The sequence below is a fragment of the Phocoena sinus genome, chromosome 13 (genome assembly GCF_008692025.1).
Source record: "Phocoena sinus isolate mPhoSin1 chromosome 13, mPhoSin1.pri, whole genome shotgun sequence".
NCBI classification, from domain to species: domain Eukaryota; kingdom Metazoa; phylum Chordata; class Mammalia; order Artiodactyla; family Phocoenidae; genus Phocoena; species Phocoena sinus.
Window position 1 is genome coordinate 20,727,900 of NC_045775.1, and position 14,810 is coordinate 20,742,709.

General features: G+C 54.6%; 1 protein-coding gene across 1 annotated transcript; it reads left to right on the top strand.

Moving 5' to 3' along the window:
• The first annotated feature begins 1,448 nt into the window (after positions 1-1,448).
• On the top strand, positions 1,449-13,524 carry FAM166C (family with sequence similarity 166 member C). The gene is made up of 3 exons (XM_032652231.1): positions 1,449-1,522; positions 13,300-13,430; positions 13,514-13,524. The coding sequence occupies exons 1-3, from the start codon at positions 1,449-1,451 to the stop codon at positions 13,522-13,524; spliced, it is 216 nt and encodes a 71-aa protein (XP_032508122.1).
• The last annotated feature ends 1,286 nt before the right edge of the window (positions 13,525-14,810 follow it).

The following is a 14,810-nucleotide window of genomic DNA, read 5'->3' on the forward strand; positions in this document are numbered from 1 at the left end:
GGACCTTGTCTGGGGATGGGGGTCTTTAGGACCACCTTCCTGGAGTTGTTCTAAAGAACTAAAGGTTGTTCTTTTACAACTTTTATGAATGTTGTTCTTATCGTAGCCCACGTTTTGCGTGGAGAATTTAGACATCTATAGAAGTGGCTGCATTTTGAAGGATGGGTGGAGGGTCTTCCATCCCATTTGCAACCATTCATTCCCTTTCAGCTCCTTTTCCCCCCCCGGGCCTCAGTTTTCCTGCTCTTGCACCTCTTGGAAGCCTGTGCCCCCGCCGGTTCCATTGTCATCTGTCCGAGAGAGTCTTCTGAGGATTCTGGAAGCTGAGGTCTTCATCAGCTGCCATTGACAGGGTCAAACTGTGAAGATAACACCTCTCATCTGACAGATGAAGTGAGATTGTGACGGAGGAGGCTAAACTCAGAGGTGCTCGCTGACACCAGGACTGCTGTAGGAGGAGCAGGGGAGCAGGTGGGGGGCAAGACACAAAGAGCCTGGTGCCTTGGAGGCTGTCTGTCATCACCCCTCCGCCACCCCTGCCAATTAAAGACCTTAGGTCCCACCCTGCCTTACATGTGGCCCAGGGCTGGGTGAGGGTCACTGGAGAAATCTGGGTGCGGGCACCGAACACTTACAGGAGGGAGGCACTATGACCCAGAAACCTCACCTGGGCCTGCTGAAGCTTTGCTCTCTGGGGCAAAGGCCCAACCCTGGATTCACTGGAGGGACTGTGCTGCAGAACTGGGGCAAGTGTAAATCACACACTAGACCTTTTCACGACTGGCTTTTGCTCCTTACTTATAAACCTCTCTTGTGGAGTAGTTTGAGAGGCAAGCGGAGGTGAGAAGGAAGTTCCTAGGGAGAGAGGAGAGATTGAGGAGAAAAATGTCCTTCGCTCCCGACGTCCGTGCACACACACACACACACACACACACACACACTTAAATTACAGTGTCCTGGGCAAACACGCCAAGCGGGACACACGTCTGAGGCCCCCTCCTGGAGGCCCCGCGAAACGGGGGCCCGGTGGAAAACCCTGGGGAGCAATGGCTCTTGACGTCCCTGTGGCCACTCGGGCCCTGGGGCTGAGCCGAGCTTGGGCTGCCGCTTTGTGCACCGTTTCCACCTCCGACCCGCCTCGGAGCATCACCCATCTGGCCTGGCGGGGAAGCTGAAAGATGCAAGGATGCGAAAACGGAGGCTTGGGTGAGAGCGGCGATTTGCGGTGTCACACAGGAGAGCACGTGGAGATGCGGGAACATCTCGCGGGGGCGCCCCGCCTGGCTGCTCCTAGAAGAGGACGGCGAGCGGGGTGCGGAGCCCCGGAACGCCGCGGCGGCGGCGGCGCAGCCCCCCTGGCGTTGCCAGGCGCACGGTTGCCGGGTAACCCGTGCTGTCGACCACGTGGCCGGAGCGCCCGGGCTCGCTGCGCGCTCGCCGCCCCCATCATGGCCTCCCGCGGCGCGGGCGCCCTACTGACCGAGTTCAACGCCGCCTACGTGGCCCCCGGCCTCATGCCCGGGTAAGACCGCCGCACACCAGGCCCCGCCTGAATCTGGGGCTCAGAGCCCCTGCGGGCGGTCTCTCCCCTCCTCTCTCCACAAACCCCTCCACCGGCCTCGAAACTCCGCCCTTTGGGGGCCGAAGGAACCCGGGGCGCCAAGCTTTCACCTGGCGGGGTGGCCTCCCCAGGGGTCTGCGCTCTCAGGGCAGGCAGTGGCTGGGCGCGGTGGGGGCTCTCCAGGTCCCCTTCGGTAGGAAGTCGGTACCTAGCGAGCGCGGAGCCCGCCGGGCCGGGATAACCGTGGTTGGGGTCCGGGTCAGGGGGAGGTGGGGGAGACGACGTGTGGGGTTGGTGTTCGGAGACGCCGGGCAGGAGCAAGAGGGTGAGGAGTCCCCGAGGAGGGAGCGGGTTCTTCGGCCCCCACTACATTGCGTGCACGCAGGATTCCCGCAACATGAATTACTTGTTGGTTGAAGGAGCGAAGGCGACCGGGTGGGCATCTGGGAGCGGGGCTCGAAGAATCTGACATGGCAGGACCGGCAGTAACGTTTAGTGGTGTGCGCTACCCACCGGATCGCCTCCTCGGTTCTCCCACTGACCTCACTTAATCCTCACAGAATGCTGCCTTTGAAAGCTTCCCAGCCCCCAGACCTGCCCTACCTGTAGCATTTTAGGATGCAGGGCAGAACCTACTTTTCCTTTCTCTGGATGTGTTCACACTCCAGACAGCTAAGGTGCGAGTCTGACCGCTCCCTTCCATTCTTTGGTCCTTTTTCTCAAAGTGTCTGAGATTTCCACTCCCAACCTCCTCTTCCAGGTTGTGAGATTGTCTCCTCTCTTCTACCAGTCAACATGGCCATTGAGGATGGGGGCTGGATTCTGAGAAGCCGCCTGCACATCTGTATTGAACGAATGAATGAAATTAATGTCTTGAGAGTTTTGCAGGCAGGATCTCCACGTGGGTGGAAAAACACGTGCTCTCTTCTGCAAACTAAACAGGCTGCAAAACAAAGAAAAGGTCTCAGTGTATATTTTGTGTGACGTTTGGGTTTTCTTGAAGCAGAATAAGGCTGACATAGAGGAGCTGTGATATTCAAATAATTTCTGCACACAGAGGTAGTACAGTAAGTAGGGGCAGGTTCTGTAGCTTTAATCCAGCCCCTTGGTGGACAGGGCCTTTCCTGGGCCTTAGAGAGCTCAAAAGCTGCTTCGGTTCCCATCAGACAAAGCTGATTTACCAGGTCACAGTTGTTTCCTGAAGTCAAGCCAGGTGTGTTAGAGAAGATGACTAAGGATTTTCCTCTTAATTCTTTCAATCGTTCAGGCATTCCTTTGACAAAGATGTGTTGAGTGCTTGGGATAGACCAGGTGTTGGGTTAAGACAAACAAGTGGGGGGCTGCCCTGGAGGGGTTCCCAGTCTGGTGTAAATACATAAGGTTTAGTTCAAAACCATCTCTGCAGCCTTGGGTAGTGGTGTTTACACCACACTCTGGGTGTTTATCATGAAATTTGATTTCATACATTGCTATAGTTTTGTCTTAAGCCCACCACAGTCTCCATTGGAACCTAACCCTCCCCCACGGCTCCCCAACTCGGTCCCAGGTTGCGGGGAGGGAAGCTGCATGTTTCAGAGGCAATCCCAGGATACTTCTCTATCCACGCCACTCGTCTGCAGTTCCCTTGAGTGCCCTGTCCTCTGACTGATCTAGCAATTGTGATCACAAGTGAATCATAAATAAGGTTCCAAGCGTGGATGGGCTAGTTTGAGCAGCTGAGCCTCTATGTGTTACTTTCTTGGCTGGATCTTTCTGGGAGGGATCTGCTCTCCCTAAAGATTCTCATCAACAAGGAATGAATTGAGTTGTCTTATGTGTCTAAATGCTACCTTATTGGCAACTTTGTTAACGTAATGAAAGAATCCAAGATTTCCCTGCCACACTTGGGTAATTATTATTTTGTGTGTCTTTTCAAAGATGAATCACAGGATTTTAAGTGCAACCAGTCTCTTCGGACACTCAGATCGTCCTCCTTACCAGTTTTACTCATAGGGGCAGAAATACTTGCAGTCGTGAGGACCTCGGAAACCAGGCAGTCCAGCCCCACCACCACCTCCCGTTCCAGACGTGGTCACCGAGGTCTGGGGGATGGGGACTTGCCTGAGCCCCAGGCTGGTGATGGAAGAGCTGGGCTGGAACCAGGTCCCCGATGCCCTGTAGTGGCACTGTGAACCCCCATGTATAAGCACCTATTATATGCCAGGCTTTCTACAAACTTAAAAAAAAAAAAAATCTTCACAACAACCCAGTTGTCAACCCAGATGCAAAACTGCCCGAGGTCTTTCATCAGGTTGCCCAGCCAGGTCTGTGTGACTTCAACACCCTGCTCTCCCCAACTGCTAGCAGTTGTCAGCAGTTAGATCTCTACAGCGTTCAAGGCCTGATTCTGGGTACTGAGGGGAACAGGGTGCTGGTCCTCAGACAAGGATGCCCCACCCGCTCCCTTGCCGCTCTGGGCAGTACAGCCCTCAGACATTGTGCCACTTTCTGGCCCGTGTGCCCTCCCCGCAGTGAGCAGGGAGCTCTCGGGTCAGAGATCCTGGTGTTGTAAGGCTTTTGGAGGGAAGAGACTGGCTCGGTGAGACTCTGTGCTTCCCGCCGGCAGGTCAGATCTAGGTGGGACCCATCCCTTTGCGCTCTGCCTCCCACCACACCTCACCGGGCTCCCAGTCCGAACACTTGACCTGCCCGTGCATCCTGGGGGACAAAGCAAAGGCCGTCTGTGCAGGAGGATGTAGGAGGCCCAAGTGCCCACATAGCTACCTGATGCCACTCACACAGCCCTGAGGACCTGGGGAGCCTTCCTAAGAATGGGGGATGGGGGGCTCCAGCAACCTGGGCTTTGTAACAGGGACCCTCCTTCTCTGCAGAAGAACCCATAAGCCCATAGAGATGTGCTCCCATTTGTCAGTTCAATTCAGCAAATACTTACAGAGCATCTACTGGGTGCCAGGGATGCAAGTATGAGTAGAACCCAGCCCTCTCTCCCCATGGAGTTGACAGTTCAGATAGGAAGAATATACTAGGGCCCAGGTAATTACAACACAGCAGAATGTGAATTGAGACATAAGAGAGGCACGAGGATCGAAGACAGTTCAGTGGCAGGGACAGGCGTGGTCTATGGGTGGGTCGGAAGAGGCTCGATGGGAAAGGGGGTGTATGAAACGTACCTTGAAGGATGGATAAGATCACAATTTGGGGAGAGGAGGAAACATCTTCTGGGCGGAGGGGATGGCATGGGGAGGAGGTACCAGCAGAATATGCTTTGAAAGCAACAAATGGCCTATTTGCTTGGAGTGGCAAAGCTGGTGTTACCGAACCAAGCTTGGGTCTGCTTGCCTGCACACAGTAAAACCAATCCGTTGACCTGGGTTGCTGTGAAGGAAAGTGCCGCGTTTATCGCAGGGCACCAAGAAAGGAATCCAAGTAGCTAGTGCTCAAAAGCCCCCAACTCCCCAAAGGCTTTCAGGCAAAGGTTTTTAAAGATAGGGTGAGGGAGGGGGTTTGTGGGGTGTGTGGTCAGCTCGTGGACATTCTTCTGATTGGTTGGTGGTGAGGTTATCAGGAGTCACCATCATCAACCTTCTGGTTCCAACCAGTCTGGGTTCTACGTCCTTGTGGGCAGCATACAATTAACTTCTTCCGCCTGGTGGCATCAGTATCTGTAAAATGGCTCAAAGGACACGGCTCAGAATATTATCTGTGGTCCTTGCGGAGGAACTGGAGGTCCTTGACTCTGTTTAATGGCTGAACTATTATTATTTTGTCTTGCTTGACTGTTTTCCTTTCTTTCTGCATTTTCTCACGTCTCTGATTAAATTTATTCTTTGGAACTCTGGGAAGGCCTAGGAGGCTGAAGTTTTGCTACAGACAAGAAGCAGTCGGAGGACATGGTTGGGGATTCTGTCCCTGGAAAGCCCCATAGGGTCCTGCTCAGTTACACTGGGACACAGAAGTGGATGATGAGACTGGAAAGACCTCTCACAGGGGCCCACGTCAAGCAGGGCCTTGAGCACCTGACCCAGTTTGTTCTCAATTTCCCAGGTGATGGGGAGCCCTTGAAGGTTGTTGCCCAAGGGAGGGATCTGACCAGAACCGTACTCAGCAGGAAGTGTGTGGAGATGAGGGTGCTCTTGGAATGAGAACAGGCTGAACAGTAACAAGTTAATTAGTTAATAAGCTGCTCGTGGGATCCCTGATGGTGAACGGTAATTAATTTGAATGTTAGCTGGGGGACCAAGCAGTGCTATTAAGAGGCGGGGAGGGATGGCTCCCTGCATGCACGGTAACCACAGGGGGCTTTGACTGTGGACCGGGATGAGCACCTTCTCCAAGCTTGTGTGGCGCGCAGGTGGGTGAGGGGCAGGGTTGGACGAAGGGGTCGAGGAGGAGGTGTGAGGGTCCGTAGGGACCATTCGATGCCCCATTGTGAAACATGCCGTTCCCCTCTGTCCTCTCCACCATGGCGTGCCACAAGCCCAACAAAAACGGGCCTCTACCACGGAACCACACTGTCATGCGCACAGCTCGCACAGGCAGGTGCGTACAGGGGCGTAGACCTACTAGTCAAGGTGTGCCCTCCGAGGGCTAAATAAATATGACCACGTGCATGGGCACGCGCGTGTGCGCGCACACACACGCGTGCGTGCACGGGTCCCCGCCCACAGCAAGAGGGGCTGAATGGAATCCAGAACCCACGCAGAACCTTAGGAAGATTGTGGAGGAGAGGGCTTCTCTTCTATTGGGATGCAAATATCTTGGCTTTCAGAGAAGGTGGGAAAGCAGGGAGCAGAGGAGGAGTGTGGCGGAGAGCCTGGGGGTGGCAAAGACAAGAATCACGATGACATGTCACTTTTCTGTAGCTCCTTTCTTTGAGGTGTGCAGACGCCCCTGTGGGTGGGACTCGCTGGAGCCCAGCGTTCCAGGAAATGGTGCCCCCGGCTTCTGGACTTCGGCCTCCTTCAGTGAACATTACTGAGCTCTTGTCATGTGTCAGGGGCTGTGTAGGTTTTGAGGATAGACGAGAACACTCTATTAGCAGAGGAGCTGAGCTCATGTGGATCTTGGTGATGAAGGATCGCAATCCTGCTGTGAGGCAGAGATGCTGGGCAGAGGGTGGGTGGCCAGGGGAGGCGACAGGGAGCCTGGCTCTGTGAGTGAGGGCGAGATGCCCCAGGAGGCAGGAGGAGATGCAGGTGGAGGAAACGTGTGTGAAGGCTTGGAGAGCACGTGGGGCCCCAGGGATGTGAGTAACACTTCCGGGGCATAGGGCGCCCGAGGGGAAGTGAAAAGAGAGGTGAGCCATGGTGATCAGATGATGAAAGGTCACTCTGGCATCAGTGTGGACGACAGGCTGCAGGGGTGACACTTGGTCTAGGGGACTAGCTAGGAGATCTGAGGCTGTCCAGCTAAGCAAGAGGAGGACTGGTAGCCATGGGATGGAGGAGGGCAGTGGGAAAGTCACTAAGGAGGGAGCAAAAGCAGGACTTAGGGAGAGACTGGATGTGACAGTTGGCAGGGTGATGCCCGGCTTCTGGTAGGTGAGGCGGTGTTAGCCAGGACGGAGACGGCCAGGAGGAGAAGCAGGCTCTCTTCACTTGTGCTGAGTCTGGGGGCCCCGGGCAAGCCCTCGCTGGACAGCTGGGTGTGTGGATCTGTAGCCGGGAGGAGGGTCGGAGCTGGAGACACCGCTCTGGGTGTCCCCGGTGCTGGAAGTCTAACGTGGACGAGCTCTCCCAGAGGGAGTGGGTCCCTGAAGAGAGAAGAGGACCCTGGGGCAACACCAGCACCTAGGAGATGAGCAGGGGAAGAGAGCCAGACTCCAGTCTGTCCTCCTCCTTGCTGAGGTTATCCTCAAAGCCTCCCCCCATGGAGACCCCTTCATGGAGCTCCACCAGTACTCTCCCCACCCGACCTTCAGGGGAATGGGCCTTCCCTCCTCGTGTTGAATCGAGCCTTGACTGCCAGCACCATTTTTGCACACACACACGCCAGAACTCAATAAATACCGAATGGGGGGGAGGTGGGAGGAAGGGGGCTGAGCAATGCAGGCTTTTGTATTCTCAACACCTAGCATCGCACCGGCACACAGCGGGTTCCCAATAAAGTGACTCTTAATGCCATCTGACTCTCTTAAAAAGTATTACCTGTGCAGGTAAAGAAGAACGCAACAAATCACCCCAAATCCAAACACCTAGAATTAACCTAAAAATCACTTTAGCTTTCTTTTTATGTGTATAGTCAGATAAAAGGCTAAATGGATGGGTGGAGGGGTCCATGGACAGAAAGATAAGCGAGCAATTTTATAAAAATATGATCTTTCCATACTTACTATTTTAAAATGAAAAGCATGAAACTTAATGTTACTCAAACTTAACTGAAGAGAAAGATACTGAAGTAAAGTGGAAGAACAGATTTCAGATAAATGCTAATTCATCATAAGAGATCTCCGTTTCTAAAAGTTCCCTCTGAGGGAGAGAGGGAGAGAAAATAAGCGCTGTTAAGGGGTTAGAGTAATTACATTGCGTTATTTTCACCAACGGGTTTCGATTTTAGATGCCACGGGTTGAACTATGCTTTAGAAATTCTAAGGGCACGCCCATCTCCCCTCCACCCACCCACCCCCAACTTTTGTTGCTTAAATTATTTTTCCTTTGACAGGTTTTATAACATTTACGTTCTTTGCTGCAGCCAGCCTTCACCTAGTAGCTATTCTTGGTTCTCTGCACTTAAATAGATGTGAAGTAACCACCAGTCATTCTTACAGAGGTTCTGCATTCCTGAGTAGTTTTTTCTTTTGAATCATCTCTTAGTTGGCAGGATTTCATCAGTGAGCACCGCTTTCAAGAAGAGCTTTGGGTGCTTTATTTCCTGAGTCCTTTCATGCAGCTGCCTTTATACCTGGGTGACTGGCCAGTTCGATATTCTCGGGGCATGCTCTTTTCTCTGCAGAGTGCTGTAGACGGTTGTTTCTTTAGTTTTCATTCTGTTGCTTCATTTTCTCTGTGTTGGAGTTTGGCAGCAGCTGGTGACCAGCACCTCTTTCATCCCCTGCGTTCTGAACCACTTGAGAAAGAAAAGATAAAAGAGGGGAAGCTCGCGTTGGAGAGTGGGGCTGACGCTGAGCCTGGATGAGATGGCCAGGCTGGGCTGGGACAGGCTTTCCTCCTGAAGGGCAGAGTGGGTCCCCCAAAGGGCGTGGAGGAGCAGGGTGGGCTTCCTTGCTTCCAAGCAAAAGAGGGAGGGAGAGTGGGCTTCACCCCCTCAGGTAGATGTTCCTCCACTTCTAATGTGGAAGAGCAAGTGGGGGCTGGAGATGGCTGGTGGACAGTTCCCTCCACACCGAGCGACTCATCGCCATGAAGGAGGAAGCACCTCCCAACCCCTTGTCTTTGACTTCTAGATGATGGCACTGTTCTTTTTATGACATTTCACACACAGCACAAAGAACTTTCAGGGGCTCTGCCTCTTTATCTTAGGTGATGCTTCTTCCAAATGAGTTTCTTCATCAGTGCGAATGTTGCAGAGAGGGAGTGGGGGCCTAGGATGTTGGATGTGGCGACTGGATGATCTTGTATGACCTTCATGAAAAAGCACAAGCACACATTCAAGTGACGGGTCAGGAGGAAAGCATAGGAGTAGAAGAAATGAAGGCAGAAAGTAGTAAAGAGGATTCCTTGGAGAAATTTGGAAATAAAGGAAGAGAAAGGGTTGTAGAAAGCAGCAAGGCCAAGTGTGGAATTTTGCAATCTAGGAAAAGCTTTGAATGTCTGTGGGCTGAGGAGAAGACACTAGGGGAGCAGGAGAGATCCTGGATGGCTGGGAGGGGGGACAGAGGCCGAGAGACAGGGATGGACAGATGGGGGAGTGAGGCCTTGGTGAGGCAGGAGAGGGCGCTGCAGCCCAGGAGGGGGAAGGCCATGGCAAAGAGGAGGACTCCGTCCTGAAAGTGGCCAAGGCGACCCCACAGGCTCACAGGCACTCACCAAGCCCACCATCTTTCGAGGACAGGAGACGTGGCCGCCAGCAAGGAACTCAGAAGGGGCCAACAGGAAGGGTCACTGAGGCAGGAGGGAGAGGGTTAGGACCACCATGGTCAAGGCACCCAGGGCAGAAAGAAGGCAAGGGACAAGAGAGGTGAGGCTGGAGAAAGGCCTGAGTCCAGTGGAGGGTCTCTCCGCTCTGCAGCCCCGTCGCTCACTGCTCTGGCCCCGGGCTAGCCTCGAACACTGCAGGATCGCAGGGAGGTAGAGCTGCGGAGGGAGGGTGGGACCAGGAACCGGGGCAGGACTCCTTCTGTTCTGCCTACAGTGCAAAGCCATTGGAAGGTGCATCAGTAACCACGGTGCTTAACTCTCTTGCCTTTCATCCAAAGACGAAATCATGCATTTCTTTCTAACTCTAGGCCAACACCCATTCCACCTGTGAGGAGGCTGAGGCCCAGGGCAGACCTCAGAGGTAATACTGAAGCACGTCTTCAAAGGCCTCACTGTGCTTTGGGCTCTGGTGCAGGAAGAGTTCCTGAAATGGAGAAGCCCTCGACTGGCAGTGGCCTCGCCAGCTCCCTGCACTTTCCAGGGCTTCCCTGGGAATGTTTTCGTGTCGGGGAGGGAGCTCAACCAAGAGGAAGTAAGACGTCAAGCATTGCAGTGGGGTGGTCTCAGGAGATGCACTGGAGGGCCCTGGAGCATGGCCACTGGCTTTCAGTGTCTGTGTCTGTAGGTCCCACCGTAACATCACTGGTACTGTTGGCATGTCAGCTACCGACCTTGTCGTTTGTTTAATAGACATTTCCTGCCCACAGACCACGTGCCTGACCTGGTTCGAGAACTGGGGATCAAACGTGAGTAAGATGTGATCAAACTCTGCCCTTGAGAAGCTCCCCGTCTAGCAGGGAGACAAGATGTAAGCGGACAGTAGCAGGACAGGGTGAGATGCAGCTGGTGGAAGGGGTTGAGGACACAGAGAGAACAGAGAGTGGGACCCACCTAGACTTAGAAGAGGTGGCAAGGAAAATGGGCTGGAGGTGTGAGTGCAGGCAGGAGAGCAGGGAGGAGGCTGCCGCCGCCGTCCGGGTGAAAGGCGATGCAGCTTGAGCTCAGGTGGCGGGGATGCAGCTGCAGGGCTTGGTGGCTGACCGGATGTGAGGGATGAAGCTGGGGGAGATGGATGCCCGTTCTGTCTTGGACGTCGCGGAGTGCTCTTCACGGAGGTGGGACTAGACTGTTAGGGAAGGTGGAGGTGGGAGGTGAGGCCTGGGGGACATCCCAGGGAGATGCATGCAACCGTACACAGGAGTCTGAAACTTGGAGGGAACTTCTGAGCTGGAGCTGGAGACCAGGGGTCCTGCACACACAGGTGAAGGTTAAGCCACGGCATGGAGGCCATCACCAGGAAGACTGGGTGGGCCCTGGACAGACCCCGGAGGAAGTGGGCAGAGAGGGAACATGATGAGAAGGCGACTGAGAAGGAAAGGACAGAGGTGTTGGTGAAAACCAACAGTGAACAAGAGAGCAGAGTAACAGAAACCACCAGCGATATTTCAAGAAGAGAGCGGTCCACAGTGTCCAGTGCTGCAGGAGGGCCACTGGTGACCTCGGCAAGAGTGACCTCAGTGGCGACGTGGGGGCAGGTCCAGGTTTCAGAGGGCGGGGAGCCCAGGGGAGGCTGTGCTGACTGGGGAGCTTTGATCTCTTATTTGCCCGAAGTCTGATTCCCATGCTCTCTGATGTCACCAACTCGCCCCTCCTCTCCCCTCCATTTCCCCAAACAAGTCTTGGTTCTCTCTGTTAACCAGGGGTCTTGAGCCGTGTCTGCTGTGCTCTCTGTGTCCCAAGCGTCTTTGCTCACCCTGCTCTTGTCCCTCCCACTAGCCCCCTTGGTCGCAGAGGGTGATGTGTTAAGACTTTACCCCACAATACACAGGGTGACAGTTACAGAGCGAGGGGGTCAAGGTTTCAGCAGCCTCAGGAGGGATGCCAGGAACCTGAATGGGTGGAATCAGGAAGAGCATTTTCAGTTGCCCTGGGAGTTTGGGAGCAAACCCCATAAGCCTTGCTGGCCTGAGTCTGCAGGCTTCTCCCCCTGCAATGGCAGCCTTGCAGCTACACTCGTCCAAACGCCAGCACAGCCCCTCGGTGCAGCAAGGAGCGTCTGCCCTCTGGTGGACCCAGAGGGTACTACACAAAGCAGGGCTGTCTCCCCAGCCCCAGCCCAGACTCAGAAAATGTTCCTTTAAGGGAGTGAACACATTTTTCAAAGTCCAACCGTCCCTCTAACAAATGTGAAAGTTCCTCCCTGTCCACCCTTTGCTGCTTTTATCTGGGAGAGCTTCTTCTCCCGGGGAAGGCCGGCTCTGCCCTGTGAGATAATCAGGCATGTGGTTTCCTCACTCTCCCTCCTGCCACTCAGGCAGGGGGATCAGAAGTCTATGCTGTGAGGTGTCCTGTGGAGTAGGGGCCATCGGGAGGTCAGTGGGCAGATCTTGGGTTTCCAACTCCATGCTGACCCATTGCTCGCCTCAAGAGCCCTGAGCCTTGCCATTGTTATTGATAAGGCAGCAACCCTTTCCATAGAGTTGAATGGTTTTTAAAGATACAATTTAACATCCTCTATAGGTTCTTCTGTACAGGACAGATGGGCGCATTTTCTAAATATGGAAACTGAGACCCTACAACGGCCTCGGGAACTTGTGCCATGGCGAGTCTGGTTGAAGGCAGAACTGGAGGGAACCCGGACCTCCCAACGCCAACTCTAGGATTCTAGGTTGGCCATCTCCACCCTTGGGGTGGCTCTGAGTCAGTCCATCCCTGGAGACAGTGCAGGGCCTTGTCTGGGGACAAGTCTCCCCTTGAGACCTCTCCAGGCAGGATCTGCTTCTCCTGCAGCTGTGGGACCCCAGGACGCCCAGCTCTGTTCCTTCTCCAAACTGCCTGGCAGTTTCACATCTAACACAGGGGACCAACTAGGTGGTTGGGAGTAAGAGGGTCGGTGTCTGCACTCAGGCTTTACCCCGATCATCTCTGTGGCCTGGGGAAAGTCCCTGTCCTTCCCTGAGGTCCACTGCCGTCACTGTCACCGCCACCATCACCATTGTCACCGCCGCCATCACCATCATCGCCAGTAGCAGCAGCACATTCCTTGTAACACTTGTTGAGTGTTTGCTCCTTGCTCAGCATTGTGTTAAGTGCTTTGTACGCATTACTTCATCTACTCCTCAGAACAGAGCTAGGAGGGAGGTACCGACATTAGTCCATTTTTACATGTGTACACTTCTAGCAGGAATTGGGCCAGAATCCATCCCAGCTTCTTGACACCTATGTCCTTGCTCTTAACCACTGTACCGCCGTGCAAACACAAGTCATTCCGAGGGTCAAGCTGACGAGCAGCCGGCAGGGTCATCGGCAGCACGGGCTGGGAAGCGGGCCTTTTTCACCCTCCCTACCTGGTTCACTGCATGACACTAGCTCCATCCTCACCCCCAGGCCTCCTCTGGGGCTGAAGAAGAAGTGGCACCTTTTAAGAGTATTCCCTGGGCTTCCCTGGTGGCGCAGTGGTTGAGAGTCCGCCTGCCAATGCAGGGGACACAGGTTCGTGCCCTGGTCCGGGAAGATCCCACGTGCCGCGGAGCGGCTGGGCCCGTGAGCCATGGCCGCTGAAGCTGCGCATCCGGAACCTGTGCTCCGCAATGGGAGAGGCCATGACAGTGAGAGGCCCGCGTACCAAAAAAAAAAAAAAAGAGTATCCCCTGAGAACCTGAGGACCTACCAGACATTCCCGTCGGGGAAGAGGGTTGCCCCACAGGAACGGCAGATGCGGGACTGCTACCTTGAGTGCAGAGCCCGATGCCTGAGAGCCACGGCATCACCAGGTTGGCTTTTTGGGATAAAATCTTTATCCGTGACCATCCCACGCTCCTCTCCTCTGAGCCCCAGGACCACTTGGCCACAGCAGGACAGCACTGAGGGTCACACAGCACGGTGTCTGAGGGGCCTGTGGAATGCTCACCCCAGGTGTTAGAGCCAAGAAAAGGCGGTGTCAGCACCCTGCTGGACCCACACACCTCTCCCCTGAGGCCTGTAGGGCTCCTGAGTCTTGGTGGCAGGTCACTCAGGCACAGAGATACCTCCCAGCTGCTTCCAATGGGATAATCAAGGAAGTCCCATTATGCCATGTCTGAGAATGAGGGTGCAGTGGCCCTGGAATGCCTGCGCTGGTGTCAGATGCAAAAGAATTCCCACTTGAGCCTCGGCTCAGCGGCATTTCATTCACACAATAGCCTGTGAGAGAGGGGGTGTTGCCCCCACTTTACTGATAAAGGCACCAAGGCTCAGAGGTGGAAAGAATTGTCCAAACTCGTGCAGCTGAGAAGTGGCACAGACAGGATTCGAACCTAGGCCTTTCTGACTCCCAAGCTCTGCTATTTCCACTACACACTCTGCTTGTGGTCCATGTGGGTGGGGATGACGCAGATCCCGGAGGGCCCTGTGGTGCCTGAGAGAAGAAACCACTTTCTGCATTCTTCCCAGGCTGGCAGGGACAGTCTGATTTGGGACCTACCCCTGGGACTGTTTCTAGAAGGGGACAGGAGGTAAGGGACCCGAGACTAAGACACTCTTCAAGGCATCGCTGTGCATCAGGGACCTTTACGCCAGAGTGGACACTGGGTTCCTAGGTCACATCTGGACGTGGCCTGGGAGGTTCGGGGTCTGGAGGCCGCTGCTTACTACCTCCTGGGAGGCCTCCTGTCTGCGGGACAGGGCACAGAATGCAGGGGACAGCCCCTCTGGAGACAGGATCTAGAATAGGAACCTTGGGTCAGGTGTGTACCCACACCATAGGAATTCTCCAACATTCCAGCACCTCCTGGATTTGATCAAGGGACTCCATCAAGAAAGGGCTCTTACTTCCCCTAAAGGCCAGGCGACCACAGCAGGTTCAAGTACGCGGAGGGTGAAATAGAGCTTCCCCTGTGAGCCAGCATTTAGACACCTCCTCCTCTGAGGACAGTGTAAACAAGAAAAAAACATGTGCCCATCAGGTAGGCATCTGACAGCTTTCAGAGACCCCCTAAGGGGCCTCTCCTGAGTGCCAGACCAGCTGGGCCCCAAAGAGCCCCTGTGGTGGCCAAATTCATTCCAGGGCTTGGCTGAATGGCAAAGCAAATAAACCCTGATCGCTGGTCACACACTGTCGCGTCCCGAGGGTGCAGGGGTGCCGAGGGAGGCTCCAGGGAAGGGAGGGCAGGACG